At 36.8% G+C, this 14,228-nt stretch overlaps 1 protein-coding gene across 2 annotated transcripts in view; it reads left to right on the top strand.

Moving 5' to 3' along the window:
- The window catches only part of LOC113112636 (CUGBP Elav-like family member 5), a 125,760-nt gene that overhangs the window by 51,449 nt on the left and 60,083 nt on the right, over positions 1 to 14,228 (top strand). For both annotated transcript variants that reach the window (XM_026278386.1, XM_026278375.1), the window contains exon 3: positions 9,925 to 9,973. In XM_026278386.1, coding sequence (XP_026134171.1) covers positions 9,925 to 9,973 — 49 coding nt within the window. The remainder of the gene's footprint in view (positions 1 to 9,924; positions 9,974 to 14,228) is intronic.

Genomic DNA, 14,228 nt, shown 5'->3' with positions numbered 1-14,228 from the left:
TTGATGTTTATGTCAGCAGATCGCATGAACATGAAAATCCACACTCCTGTCTATCACTATGATTCCAGTGCTGTCGCAACACCTATAATGAGCTCCTGAAGCTACTGTGCTGATTTCTGTACACCACCGTTCAAAGGTTTGGGCTCAATGAGATTTCTTTTTAAGAAATGGTTGCTTTTATTAAGCAAGAATGCATTAAATTGATCAAGGTGACAGTAATTACATTCAAAAGAGTCTGTTCTTCTGATCTTTCTATTCATCAAAAAGTAAAATGCATCACATTTTCTAAATATGAAGGAGCACAACTGTTTTCAGCATTGATAATAATCAGAAATGTTTCTTGAGCAGCAAATCAGCATATTAGAATGATTTCTGAAGGATCATGTGACACTGAAGACTGGAGGAATGATGCTGAAATATTTCAGTATATATTTAAGTAGTTATAAACAGTTATTTTAAATTGTAAAAAACAAAAAACTGCTTTTGTTGTATTTTTGATACATATACAGTTGTATCTCAATTAAATAGAATGTTGTGAAAAAAGTTCATTTATTTCAGTAATTCAACTCAAATTGTGAAACTGTTGTATTAAATAAATTCAATGCACACAGACTGAAGTAGTTTAAATCTTTGGTTCTTTTAATTGTGAAGATTTTGGCTCACATTTAAAAAAAAAACTCACCACTTTACTATCTCAACAAATAAGAATATGGTGACATGCCAATCAGCTAATCAACTTCTTATTTCCTGAGCCTTCAAAATGGTCTCTCACTTTTGTTCACTAGGCTACACAATCATATGAAAGACTGTTGATCTGGCATCTGTCCAGAAGACAATCATTGACATCTTTCACAAGGAGGGTAAGCTACAAACATTCATTTCCAAAGAAGCTGGCTGTTCACAGAGTGCTGTATTCAAGCATGTTAACAGAAAGTTGAGTGGAAGGAAAAAGTGTGAAAGAAACAACCAACCGAGAGAACCGCAGCCTCATGAGGACTGTCACGCGAAAATCAATTCAAGAATTTGAGTGAACTTCACAAGGAATGGACTGAGGCTGGGGTCAAGGCAGCAAGACGTGTCAAGGAAACTGGGTACAGTTGTCGTTTTCCCTCTTGTTAAGCCACTTCTGAACCACATACAACGTCAGAGCCGTCTTACCTGGGCTATAAGGAGAGGAAGAAGTGGACTGTTGCCCAGTGGTCTAAAGTCCTCTTTTCAGATGAGAGCAAGTTGTGTATTTCATTTGGAAATCAAGGTCTTGGAGTCTGGAGGAAGGGTGGAGAAGCTCATATCCCAAGTTGCTTGAAGTCCAGTGTTGAGTTTCCACAGTCTTGTGATGATTTTGGTTGCAATGTCATCTGCTGATGTTGGCCATTGTGTTTTTGGAAAACCAAAGTCACCACACCAGTTTACCAAGAAATTTTGGAGCACTTCATGCTTCCTTCTACTTCACACTGCCAAAAGCATCAAAAGTTTGGTTAAATGACCATGGTGTTGCTGTGTTGACTGGCCAGCAAACTCACCAGACCTGAACCCCAGAGGGAATCTATGAGCTATTGTCAAGAGGAAGATGAGAACAAGAGACCAACAAATGCAGATGAGCTGAAGGCCACTGTCAAAGAAACCTGGGCTTCCAGACCACCTCAGCAGTGCCACAAACGGACCACCTCCATGCCACGCTGAACTGAGACAGTAATTAAAGCAAAAGAAGCCCCTACAAAGGATTGAGTACATGTACAGTACAACATACTTTCTAGAAGAACAACAGTTCACTTCAAATGTTTTTATTTTTTATTTTTTACTGGTTTTATGAAGTATTCTAATTTGTTGAGATTAACTGTTGAGTGAACTGGTGGGGTTTTGTTAAATGTGAGCCAAAATCATCACAATGTAAAGAACCAAAGACTTGAACCACTCGAGTCTGTGAGCAATGAACTGATTTAATACACGAGTTTCACAATTTGAGTTGAATTACTGAAATAAAGGACCTTTTCCATGACCTGGAATATATATATATATATATATATATATATATATATATATATATATATATGTGTGTGTGTGTGTGTGTGTGTGTGTGTGTGTGTGTGTGTGTAAGTTCAGTTTTAAAATAAAATGAAAAAAAAAAATAATGTTCTGATATAATGCCAATAATGTAATATTCTGATTTGAAAGATAATATAAATAAATTATAATATAATATTGTGATATAATGCAAAATTCCACACAAATGATCACACTTAAAACTTTAAAATAAAACATTCTGATATAATGTGTATTTAAACAATTTATATGTAAAAAGCTGTCAGGGCTACAAGATGATAAGGATGCTGACACAAAACTGCTACTCAACAAATAATTAAAGAAATGGAGATGGAATATTGTTTTGAGTGAAAATTATTCTATTATTTGAGAAGAACAAGAGTGTGTAGTGATACGAGAGTTTTAAAACTAGTGTGATGGTCATTATTTATATATATACCTGAATAAAAATATTAAATAAAACTGACCAATTAGAATCCAGTATTCCAAATTATATAATACTTCATTAGCACCACTAAAATACAATCAAGGCTTTTTTCAGATTTTTTTTTCTTCTCAGATTTCAGATTAACTCCATTTTTGCGTCATGCCTCAATCCTTCACTAACCCACACAACAGCCTCACCTTTGCTTCGAAGCATCTGCTTTAATCAATGGTGCTGCGGTGTTATCTAAATAAAGTCTTTTCACTGAGTGAGTTTGAGGTCTTGGACGTCTTTCAGTGGCCACCGGCTCACCGAGAGCTCTTCTCACCCCGTTCAATCTGAGTTGTGGGGAGCACAATCAATACATCCATTAATTCTACTTAGCGGCACTGTGCTCTACAACCAGAGGCTGGAGGCCACACAAAGGCAGGTGCAATTGAATGGCTGACCTTTTGAAGCCATGACCCTGCATTGATCTACTATATTCATGACAGCTGAGTGTGGGGGACACAGCACTTCAGATGAGCGGATAAAAGCATTAGTTCACCAAAAAAATAATAATAATAATAAACTCTAACTTCATTTACTCTTCCTATTTTATTCACGTGCAACACATTTTGAATTTAGTTTGGAAAACGTTATGTAAAATGTACTTATCCTCAGGCCGTCCAACATTTAGATGAGTTTGTTTCTTCATCAGAATATATTTATATTTGAGAGATTTAGCATTCTATCACTTGCTCACCAATGGATAATCTGCAGTGAATGGGTGCCGTCAGAATGAGAGTCCAAACAGCTGATAAAAACATCACAATAATCCACAAGTAACCCACACCACTCCAGACCATCAGTTAATGTCTTGTGAAGGGAAAAGCTGCATGTGTGTAAGAAACAAATTCATCATGTGAGTCCATAATACATCCATTCTTCCAGAGAAAAAGTCCTTTCCCTGTTGTCCTCTCACATCAAAATCCAATTACACATTTGTTTTGAACCATTTTAGACTGTTTTGGCTTGCAAACAGTGCTTGATCTGTGCAGAATATTTCTCTCTTGATTCAGACAAGATTACTTTTTCACCGAAGGAAGCAAAGTTGTGAATATAGGACTTGTATTTTAGCTTGAAGCAATGGTTTGAAGTTAAAATGTCTAAATGATGGTTGTCCTACAAACATGCATCTTTTCCCTTCACAAGACATTAACTGATGGACTGGAGTAGTGTGGATTACTTGTGATGTTTTTATCAGACTCTCATTCTGACGGCACCCATTCACTGCAGAGCATCAATTAGTGAGCAAGTGATGGAATGCAAAAACTCTCTAAATATGTTCAGATGAAAAAAACAAACTAATTTACATCTAGGATGTCCTAAGGGTGAGTAAATGTTCTGAAAATGTTCATTTTTTTGGTGAACTTTTTAACTTCAGAGCTAGAATAACAAATTAATTTACAAAAATGCAAGCTTCACTTTTGTGCTTGTAAGCCCACTGTCTTCTTGCCTGTTTGGTTTCTATTTTAAATGCATCGCTGTAAATGTATGTCTCTCAATTGTCTGTGGTCAACAGCAGACCACAGATGCTGTCTGTAGGCTTTAAGATAAACCTGAATATTCTTTTAGGGATCAGCAGCGAATGCTGGGATTGAGAATTTTTCTCTTTCAGACATCATGTTTTTCAGAGAGCTATATATCAGGGTGTTTTTTTATTAGTTAGTCATGTGTGTCTTGAGGTGAGATAATCTGCTGCTGCTCTGGTTTATGTTTATGTGGAATATTCAGGTTACGAGTAAATGATTACGTGACAGATGGTGAGACGCTTCTTCCTCACAGCATTCTTCATTTCACTCTTTAAATAACAAGATAATGAACCTCACCGCTGAACACCCTTTTGAGTCACTCTTCCACAGTGTTGCCATATACACTATTATACTATAATATAATACTATATGTATAAATACTATTATAATTTATTTTAAAATGTAATTTATTACATTTGTGTGATGCACAGCTGAATTTTCAGCATCATTTCTCTAGTCTTCACTGTCACATGATCTTCAGAAATCATTCTAATATGCTGATTTGCTGTTCAGAAACATTTGCTATTTTTATCAATGTTGAAAACAGTTCTGCTGCTTAATATTTTCTCCTAGTTTTGTGCTAGCATCCTGCTGGATAACCCTGTTTTGTCTGTTGTTTTGAAAGTGTTTGCAGCAGTTAAATGCTAATAGGTTATCAGAGCACTCTGAAGACATTAAAATTAATAGTTTCCTCGCAGCTGTGAGGGGTCACCGCTGAGTTAATGTCAGATGTCAGAATTATGAGATAAAAATTTTTGCATTACATTTTTGTTATTTTTTATTTTTTTCATTTAGTAACTGATTAGCCAGCTAAGCTATGTTTGTTTTGATGTGTCAGTATGTTTCCCCTCGTTCACAGGAAAACCATTAGTAAACAGGGATTCCATAAAGTGGAAGCCCCGTATAAATAATGTGGCGTCAGTATTTTTACACAGAAAGCTGCTGGAGTCATCAGATATACGCAGGGCAGCTGGAAGTACAGTAGAACATAAGAATAAACTCTGCATGCCTCCAGATTTATGTATTTACTGTAGCATGTGTGTGTGTGTGTGTGTGCAGACAGGTGGATAATTTGTCTTTATGACAGCACATTTATGACAGTTATTACTAGAAAATGAGCATCATAAAGCATAACTGAGTGCTGACAGCCTCATGTTCGTCTGAGCCGCTTCACGTGGGACACTGTATGTTGAAGATAATGTTGCTGTAATATATATTGAGAATCGATATGAATCGAAGACGAGATGTCTGGCGGTGTGGGGTTAAATCTTTCCCCTGTGTGATTGTGTTCTGTGATATAGAGCCATTTCAGGTTCGCCAATGCTGTTTCTTTTTGGACAGTCTGTGGTTTATTGAGCGTTTTTTGGAAAGTCTACATCTCTGGCAAAGTCTACAATTTTGGATGTTTTGTAAGTCCACGTATTGAAGCCGAACCCTACACTCCCTGGGAAACGTGTTTTTGACTGGTTTTGTCTTGTTTTGTTACATTTTGTTTACAAACAAAACATGACAGCTCTGTTAACAGTGGCTTAGTTAAAGCTGCAGTAGGGAACTTTTGACGCTCTAGCGGTTAATAAACAGAACTGCTTGCGTCTTGCGGAAGAACATCGTAGCCGGAACTACTTCTCTCTGTTTATGTCTATGAAGAATCACAAAGGTACTGGGTTACTCCGCCGCGGTACCCCCAAAGCAATCTAAAATAGTCCGAATATAAACACTTATTATAGGTGCACCCTAGTGATTCAGGACAAGCTAAAAACACGGTTTGGAAAATGGATTCATGGTGTACTCGCTTATTATGTTCATTTTTCTACATTTTGAACACAAACAAAGTTACGGACCGCAGCTCTGATTGGTTGATTTCTTACCGGGAGCGATGGTGTTTCTGCAAATGGCATTAGGACACTGGGAGGAGCCAGAGGAGCTTGATTTTTTCACAGATTATCTGTCTCATATTCTACTGTCAGGACATAATGACAGGTTTAACAAATATGTAAAAAATATATTTTTACAAAAGTTCCCTACTGCACCTTTAAAGTCTTTGAACGTAACAAATCTTTACTCACATTAATATTACTTTGGTCAAAAGTAGCATATACCAAATGCTGAAGATGGCAAAACATTGCCATGGTTACAACAGTGTCAGTCATCACAATTTTGAGAGTGAGCTCTGTTCCAAACACACACAAAATTATAAATTCGGGGATTCAATGCCGTGTTTAAATGTAGTTTTCACTCTTGAAACTTTAGACTGCGTTGATTGACACTGTTACTATTTTTGACCAGTGTAATATTACAGTGACCAAAGACTTATGTTCAGCAATTTTGAACCATTAAACCATCAACAACAGAGCCGTAGTATTTAGTGTGTGTTTGAAAGACTACTTAAAGTAGCAGAGTGCTCCCTTTAAGGGTTGCCATGTCCACTTATTATAAGCGACACTTATTAAGCCTCTTTGGACTTTGTTGGCTTGTTTCCAGTAGGTGGTGATATTATGGTATATGGCTTATTTCCAAGGTAACAGATTTGGATTTAAGTGTGTTATATGCTTGTTCTTATTTACTGTTTTTTATTACAATATCTGGCAACATTGAGTCAAGATGTACCTCCTTCCCTGTAATATCCTTCTTCAATTTTTGTTTGTGAATTTGGTTGTAGAATGTGGTTGTCACTCCCATAAATTACTGAACTGTGTGTGTACAGAACTGGATTAAGCACAAAAAGTTAACCTGGCAACCCAATTTAACTGCAATGTGTATGTGGCTATATAGACTGAATGCATAGTAGATGTGTAATGTGCACAAAGCACTTGAATGTGACAGATTCCTAATTGTGACTTCAGAAGTGGGATGTAAGACCTTCAGACAAGTATGTGTAGCCTGCATAATATATGATGCTGCTATTGACACCACAACCTGTGCTGTATGCTTCAAATGGAAAGGAAAAACGACCCAATTTTCGCAATTCACCTCCCGTAGGCAAGCGTGGAGCTAAATTTATATTGGACCTCAAGTGAAGCGAGAGCAATCTCAGAAAATGCTTTGAGAGAATTTCAATGTGCATTGGCATGCAGGGTTGTGTTGTGTTGTTATTGTGTATGGTTCTTGTATGGCTCGTGAGTGATAGGTCCCCATTAGCACTGATGTTGACTTCCTGTTGCGGCTGTGTCCCGTCTTACCCCTGCTTCCTGTTGCGACTCAGCCCCCTGTGTGCCGTCGCCGTGACAACTCCATACAGGAGAGTCTTTCATCACCGCTGCAACAGTGATGTCGCCACGGGCAACCACACAACTCACCTGCTGCACCCGTCTCTCTGTACATCTTCATTTTTCTCACTGTAGTGCTTCCGCTTGCTCCTGCTCTTCTCCCTACCTCCCCTGTTTTATTTCCCGTATCTTTTCAAGAATTGCTTGTGATTTTTACTTTTTTCAACTAATGTTGCATAATAATACATTTCCCAAGTTAGAACCACATCCCAAACAAGCTATGAAACAGTTAGTTGAACAGAGTGTTGGGGAAGAGTAGAAAGAGGACGAATGGGGTGATGGTCAGGTTGATCAGGGCATCTTGAATTGATGGCTCAGAGAGACCCAGGGTGGGGGTAGCATCTCGATCATATATTAAGGAAAGAAATGGGGTAAGGTTGGCTGAATGGATGAAAAAGAGAGGGAAGGGTGGGTTGGAGAAGAAAGAGAAAACAGTACGGTATGGGGTGGCCCGATATATGGAGGTTTCGAGAAGTCAGGTGCTCCTATTTTTATATGCAAGCTAGGTTAAATGTTCATTGTTCTTATCTTTTGTTGTAATTGTGATGTTTAATGAGATGTAGCTGTAGATTCAAAACTAGATTTTTTACATTTACTAAGGAAAATGTGGTCTTTTGCACAGTTCCAGGTGGTTGCCAGGATGTTGCAAAGCAGTTTTCCAGTATTTATGGGTTGTTGCCAGGGGATGCTGTGTGGTTGCTAGGATGTTTTGGGTGGTTGCTAAGGTGTTTCGATGGTCTGGGTGGTTGCTTTGGCATCACTAGGTGTCACTATGGCATTTTGGGTGTTTGTTAAGGTGTTTTGGTGTTCTGAGCTGTTACTAGGGTGTCACTGGGGTGTTTGCTGCAGTATTCTGGTTTTCTGCAGGGTTTACTATACGTAGCTTCACCAAGGATCATTAGGGCACTTAGGGTGGTTACTAAGGTGTTTTAATGTTCTGAGCTGTTGCTAGGGCATCACTTGGTGGTCACAAATGGTTCTAATTGGTTGCTTGGTAGTAACATATTACTATGATTTTCTGGCCTCTATATATGGCCCAAGCCCTTACAATGTGATTTTGCATATTTTTCACTGGGCATAAATCGAAATATAAAGTTGCAATTACCTTTTTAATTTTTTTTTTTTATTATTCAGTGATGGAAACGGGCTTCCATAGCCGGATGAGTTAAGCACTGTAGCTTAGCTTATATTTCTGTGCTTCTGTCATTCAGTCTTTCCGCTCGTTTGTCTGGTTTAATATATGGCACTTCTCGTCTGTGGCCTGTCGGCTTTGATTTTGAAGAGGTGCTGTGATTTCCTGTTGTCACGTACAGGATGCAGAACGCTGTCGTGATCTGATCAGCTTTCATTCTTCTTATCAGATTACATATTTTAAAGCTGATCCACACAAAACATCTCAGCCTTCAACTTATTAGATGTGTAAGATTGTGTCTCTCATTGTGTCTCTCATTGTCCTCACACGCTCGTCTTCCTCCTCACATCAGACACTAAACAAATGCAAATGTGCGTGTTTGGGCTTTTCTGTGCATCAAAGCACACGCTTCGTATTCATGAAAGACACAATGAATTTGTGCCTCTGTGCTCTAGGAAAAAGGCATCTAATGAACTCAGAAACATCCATCTTTGAGCATGAACCATAATAAAGAGAAAATACAATGAAGAGGCAAATAGTGAACGCAGAGATGGAGTGATGGAACAAAGCAGGCCTGTACAGATGCAACAGACCTCACCTGACTTCAGATTGCTCAGTGGTTGCTCTTTGTCACTTGCAATTATGTTTCATTAAAGTATAAACTTTGACATATTTACATGTGAGCACCTCGCGCTACAGAGTTTTCAGTGTCTCTGTCTGAGTTCACTGTAAATGCTGTTCCACATGAACTTCATCTCTGCATGCACTCTGAGTTTGTGTCGCTTATAGCATGCATTTAGAAACATAATATGCGGCAAACATCTTCTCAGACTTGCAATGAGAAGGACTTGTAAACCTGCTGTTGGCAACAGAAGAGAAGCTTTAAGGGGTTCCTGTGGTTTTCTACCAAAATTATGATGGTTTAACATTCAAAAATGAATAAATTAACCTTTGTATGGTGTTCAGGTCCTGGCTCATTTTCTGTGAAGAACATATATCAGAAGTTTTCAGAACTTTTCAATGACCACACATTTATTATTAGAGAACGTCTGTGAGAGTGTGAGTGTAATAAAAATTATAAAAATATATATTTAAAAACACTATTGCAATTGATCTCTAATTAATCTTATTGTTGTCTAAGAGACACAATTGAGATTTCATTTAGGAGATCTCATTTGTAATTTTTCTTTCCTGTAGTTCTCGTCTCATCTTATCTGGTTTCATTCATGTCTAACTCAAATCCCGGCAGATGTACTGAAGTCTTGATATAGTCTGATGTTGAAATGGCACATGTATATGTAAGTAGCTGTGGTTTCCCATGGCCTGTGGGCTTCTGGGAGTTGACGTCTCTGAGCTTCGGTGGCTCTGACAGCTGTGAATCTGGGAGGAAGACGACGTACTCATAACCTGCTCCTCTGGCTGCCTCTGTCTTACACCTCCACTTTAACCTTTCTCTCTCTCTCTCTCTCTCTCTCTCTCCCGCAGATGACACGGCCTATTCAGGTGAAGCCAGCTGACAGCGAGAGTCGAGGAGGTAAAGAGATTTCATTTCTACCTCAATTTATTGCTCCTCACTCATTTATTTTCTGCTGGTGATATAAGCTTTGACTGGAGTTTTTCTCACTGTACATGTATGGTCTGCACTATTTATCGATTAGATTTAATTATTGGGTTTTTTGGTGTTTTCGGTAAAATAAGCATGTGCACTCAGTTTCTCGCACCATGTAAGATGCTGTATTAAGATGCAAATAGTTTGATTTGCTGGGTTTTTTTATGAATAATTTTACAATTATAGACCAGTTATAGGAAGCAGGGGTTGCATATCGAGCATATTAATATTTATGGAAGCAACTGTAGTATTTTATTTTTAATTTTTTAATCATTTCTACATTATAGATGACTGGCATCAAACGTTTTTTTCACTGCAGAAAATACATTTATCTTAAAATAAGAAATTAATTTTCTTGAACAAAACTGCATGAGATATTAATACTTGTTTTCATAAAAAAAAATATATATATATATATTTTTTTTTTTTTTTTTTTTTTTTTCGTCAAACAATAAGTGTTTAATTATGGAGCCCCGCATATGACAAGCAAGAAAAAAATTATAAATTGTGCACAGAATGTACTAATTTGTTCCCTGGATGTACTAAAACGTGCACGTGATGACTATTTTGTTCCCTCGATTTGCTAATTTGTTGCCTTGATTTGCTTTATCGTGTGCACGATTCACTAATTTGTTCTCTCGATTTATAAATCATGTGCACAATTTATAAAATTGAGGGAACAAAATACCCTACTATTTTTTTCCTTCATTCCATGTGCAAGGCTTCATTCTTAATACAAAATTACTAATATTTTCATAATATGAAATGTTTTCTATGTGAAAACCATGATGCATTTTTTCAAAATTCTTTGATGAATAGAAAGTTCAAAAGAACAGCATATATTTGACATAAAATAAGAAATTTGTAACATTTTTGTAACATTATAAATGTCTACTGTCACTATTTTGATCAATGTAATGCATCCTTGCTGAATAAAAGTATTAATAACTTTCAAAAAATATCCTTTAAATGGTAGTGTATGTTGTTTCAAGGAGATGTTGACTGTTAAACAAGATAATACTATTCATTTATTTATTTATTATTATTTTCATTTATTTATTTTTATTTTTTGCATCGTAGCTGTTTCTGAACGTTTTCCATGTGTCTCTCCCTTCAGCATTTTTCTCTGCTGTGTTAGTCTCTCTTAGCCTGTTGTGGGTATTAATTTTGGTTAAAGTGATTGGGTTATAGAGTGCAGATGTGTGCACAGACCTCGTTCTGCTCCTGCCAAGTGCATTAGCATAAGACTGTAAATGAAATAGTCATTCGGTCCGCCGCTGTGATGTGGGAGCCCAGGGGTACCGGTGCTTGGCCTGCTTTTCTTAAATATACAAGCTGCAGTGAGGTGGGCTTCAACACGCAATCAATAAAATAGTACAGCCTTTTTTCCAGTGCAAATAGATTAAAATATATTAAAATATTTCCTATTATCAATGTTGAAAACAGTTGTGCTGCTTCATATTTTTGTGGAAACCATTGCGTATGTAGACAGTAGAGGGCAAAGCAACTGACTAGGTTATGGTTACCATTCACAGGAGCACAACAATACACACAGGAGAAAGTAAAAGCATCATTCCTGTTGAATGAAAAAAAAAATCTAATTTAGAGCCATAGCTCACCATCTTTCAGAGGAAACAGCACATGTCTTTTGTAATGGTTTGGATGAACAAAAAAACCTGTGGTGAGAGCGTTCTGTCACAAGGCCAGATTCACTCTTCTCTGTCATAAACGGTGTTTATCCCCCGCCTGCTGCCCACTCTCACACAGAAAATAGAGGGATGTGTCTAAAATACTGAAATGCTTTTAGTACACCAAACAAAAGAGTATTTTCTGCTTCTGTCTCTCCAAATCTGATGTTCCAAATGTGCCTGTGTTTAGAGCGATCTTTTGTGCCCTGATTTGATGTCTCATTCTTTGGACACATGAGGAGGAATAATCTATAAAAAAGTAATGTAATGTCTGATGTTTGAATGCAGCTTATGTGCTGATCATGCAGTGAGCTCTTCATTAGTGCTGTCACTGTATGCCAGGCTGGACATCGCTAGTACTGCTGTTTATACCAGGGGTTAGAGACGTGAACTAACTCTACTAACCCAAACAATCTTAACACTTTAAGCAGTGGTCTTTTTTTCACTTGAGCTTGTGTAGTGTAACTAGAAGCATTTGCATCAGGGTTGCGCAAATTTCTAAACTGCCTTGTTTTCACTTCATGAGTGTGATCTTGATTTTTTATTTAAATAAATTCATCATAGGTGATGAATTCTGGGAAATAAAGAGCTATTCTGAGATCTATCTATCTATCTATCGTTCGTTCGTTCGTTTTATCATTCGTTCGCTCTATATATCAATTGTTTTATCTGTAGCTCTTACTGTCTGTTAGTTTGTTTTATTATTCGAATACACTCTTCTATCATTCTATTGTTCTATCACTTCATCATTTTGTTGTTGTTCTATCACTCTGTCATTTGATAGTTCTATCATTTCATCATACTGTCTATTGTGCTATTGTTCTATCACTCTATCTTTCTATGTTCTATGGGGGGTGTTCCCCAGGGCTCTGTTCTGGGGTCATTACTATTTATTACTTACATCAGGCCTGCTGAACATATTATATGTTGTCAAGGCTTTCATTATCACTGTTATGCTGATGATATTCAGATATATACTGCTTGCAGACCAGATTCTATTCAACAGACCACATCACTTTCTACCTGTGTTAATGAGCTAAAAGCCTGGCTAAATTGAACTGAATTTGAACAAAACAGACATTTTTATTACTATTGCATAGTAAATGCTCCCAGTTTTAACCTTGATGCTACAACTATTTTTACATAAGTAAACTATCCAGAGTTGTATTTTTCCAGCTTTGCCAATTAGCCAAAATTCGATCTTATATTTCTCCAAAAGATGCTGAATCATACATGCATTCTTTTATTACATCACGCCTTGACTACTGTAATGCTCTTTTTGCTGGATTACCATTGCACTACAGTATATCTCTCATTTACAATATATTCAAAGTTCTGCTGCAAGACTATAAACCCATACTAAACGATCTGCTCATATTACTCCTATCTTATTTAAACTCCATTGGCTTCTTGTAACATCTCGCATTACTTACAAATTTTTTCGGATTACTTTTAAATAACTCAATGACCTTGCTCCTCCTTATCTCTATGATCTACTGTCTCCTTATGTCCCACCTCTATCACTTCGATCTTCAGGGTGTGAATTTCTTACTGCACTTAGATTTTGTCTATCTTCATTGGGTGGCAGGTCATTTTCCGTCATTGAATTTTAATTGTGGAACTCTATACCACTGGCACTAAGGACAATAAAATCACTTTCTGTATTTGAATCACAACTCAAAACCTACTTGTTTACTCAATACTACCAGTCATAACATGTTCTTTAGACACTCTCCTCTCTATCCTATACTACCAGCTGTAATTCACTCTGTGTATTTTTGTTGCATTTACTCTTCTTTGTTTGGTACTTATTGACACTGTCCTCTTTCTGTTGTTACTTATCCTATGTTATGTATTTATGTTTCCATTACATAATTGTACCATGATATGCAACTGTGATCATGTCTATCCCTGGACTGGGCAAATGTCTACTGTCCACTTAATTTGATTAATTGGTTTTGAAATGACTGTGTATGTTTTTGTGAATGGACTGTCTATTGTGTTACTGCTCTTGTACATCATCCTTGAGCTTGGGAAAGGCACTATATAAATTAAACATATTATTATTGTTATTATTATTTTCTATAATTTATTCCTTTTATTTATCACTCTGTTTTTCTATTTAAAACATAAAGAAAAATTCTTGACAAACTGACCTTTTTTAGTCAAAATCGACTGTTACACTTACGGTACGTATATGAATTTCTTTGAATTTTCAATAATTTTAGTTTACCTTGCATTCAAATGTTAATTGCAATTCTGTATTCTATTTGTTACTTCAATTCAAATTCAGTTTAACTTTAGAAAAATCATTCGTAATTCAGTTTTGATTGAACCTTGTTTTTCTTTTTTTTACTATTGTTTGTATTCTTCGCTAAGGCTTTTGCCATTTTTACATTGTTTACTCTCATCCCTATCTTGCATTCTTACCGTAATGTCCTTCAAGGGTGTATAAATGACTTTCACTATTGATGCCACAAGACTATTAGAGA

This window comes from Carassius auratus, chromosome 2, assembly GCF_003368295.1.
Source record: "Carassius auratus strain Wakin chromosome 2, ASM336829v1, whole genome shotgun sequence".
NCBI lineage: Eukaryota > Metazoa > Chordata > Actinopteri > Cypriniformes > Cyprinidae > Carassius > Carassius auratus.
This window is presented reverse-complemented; position numbering and strand designations above follow the sequence as displayed.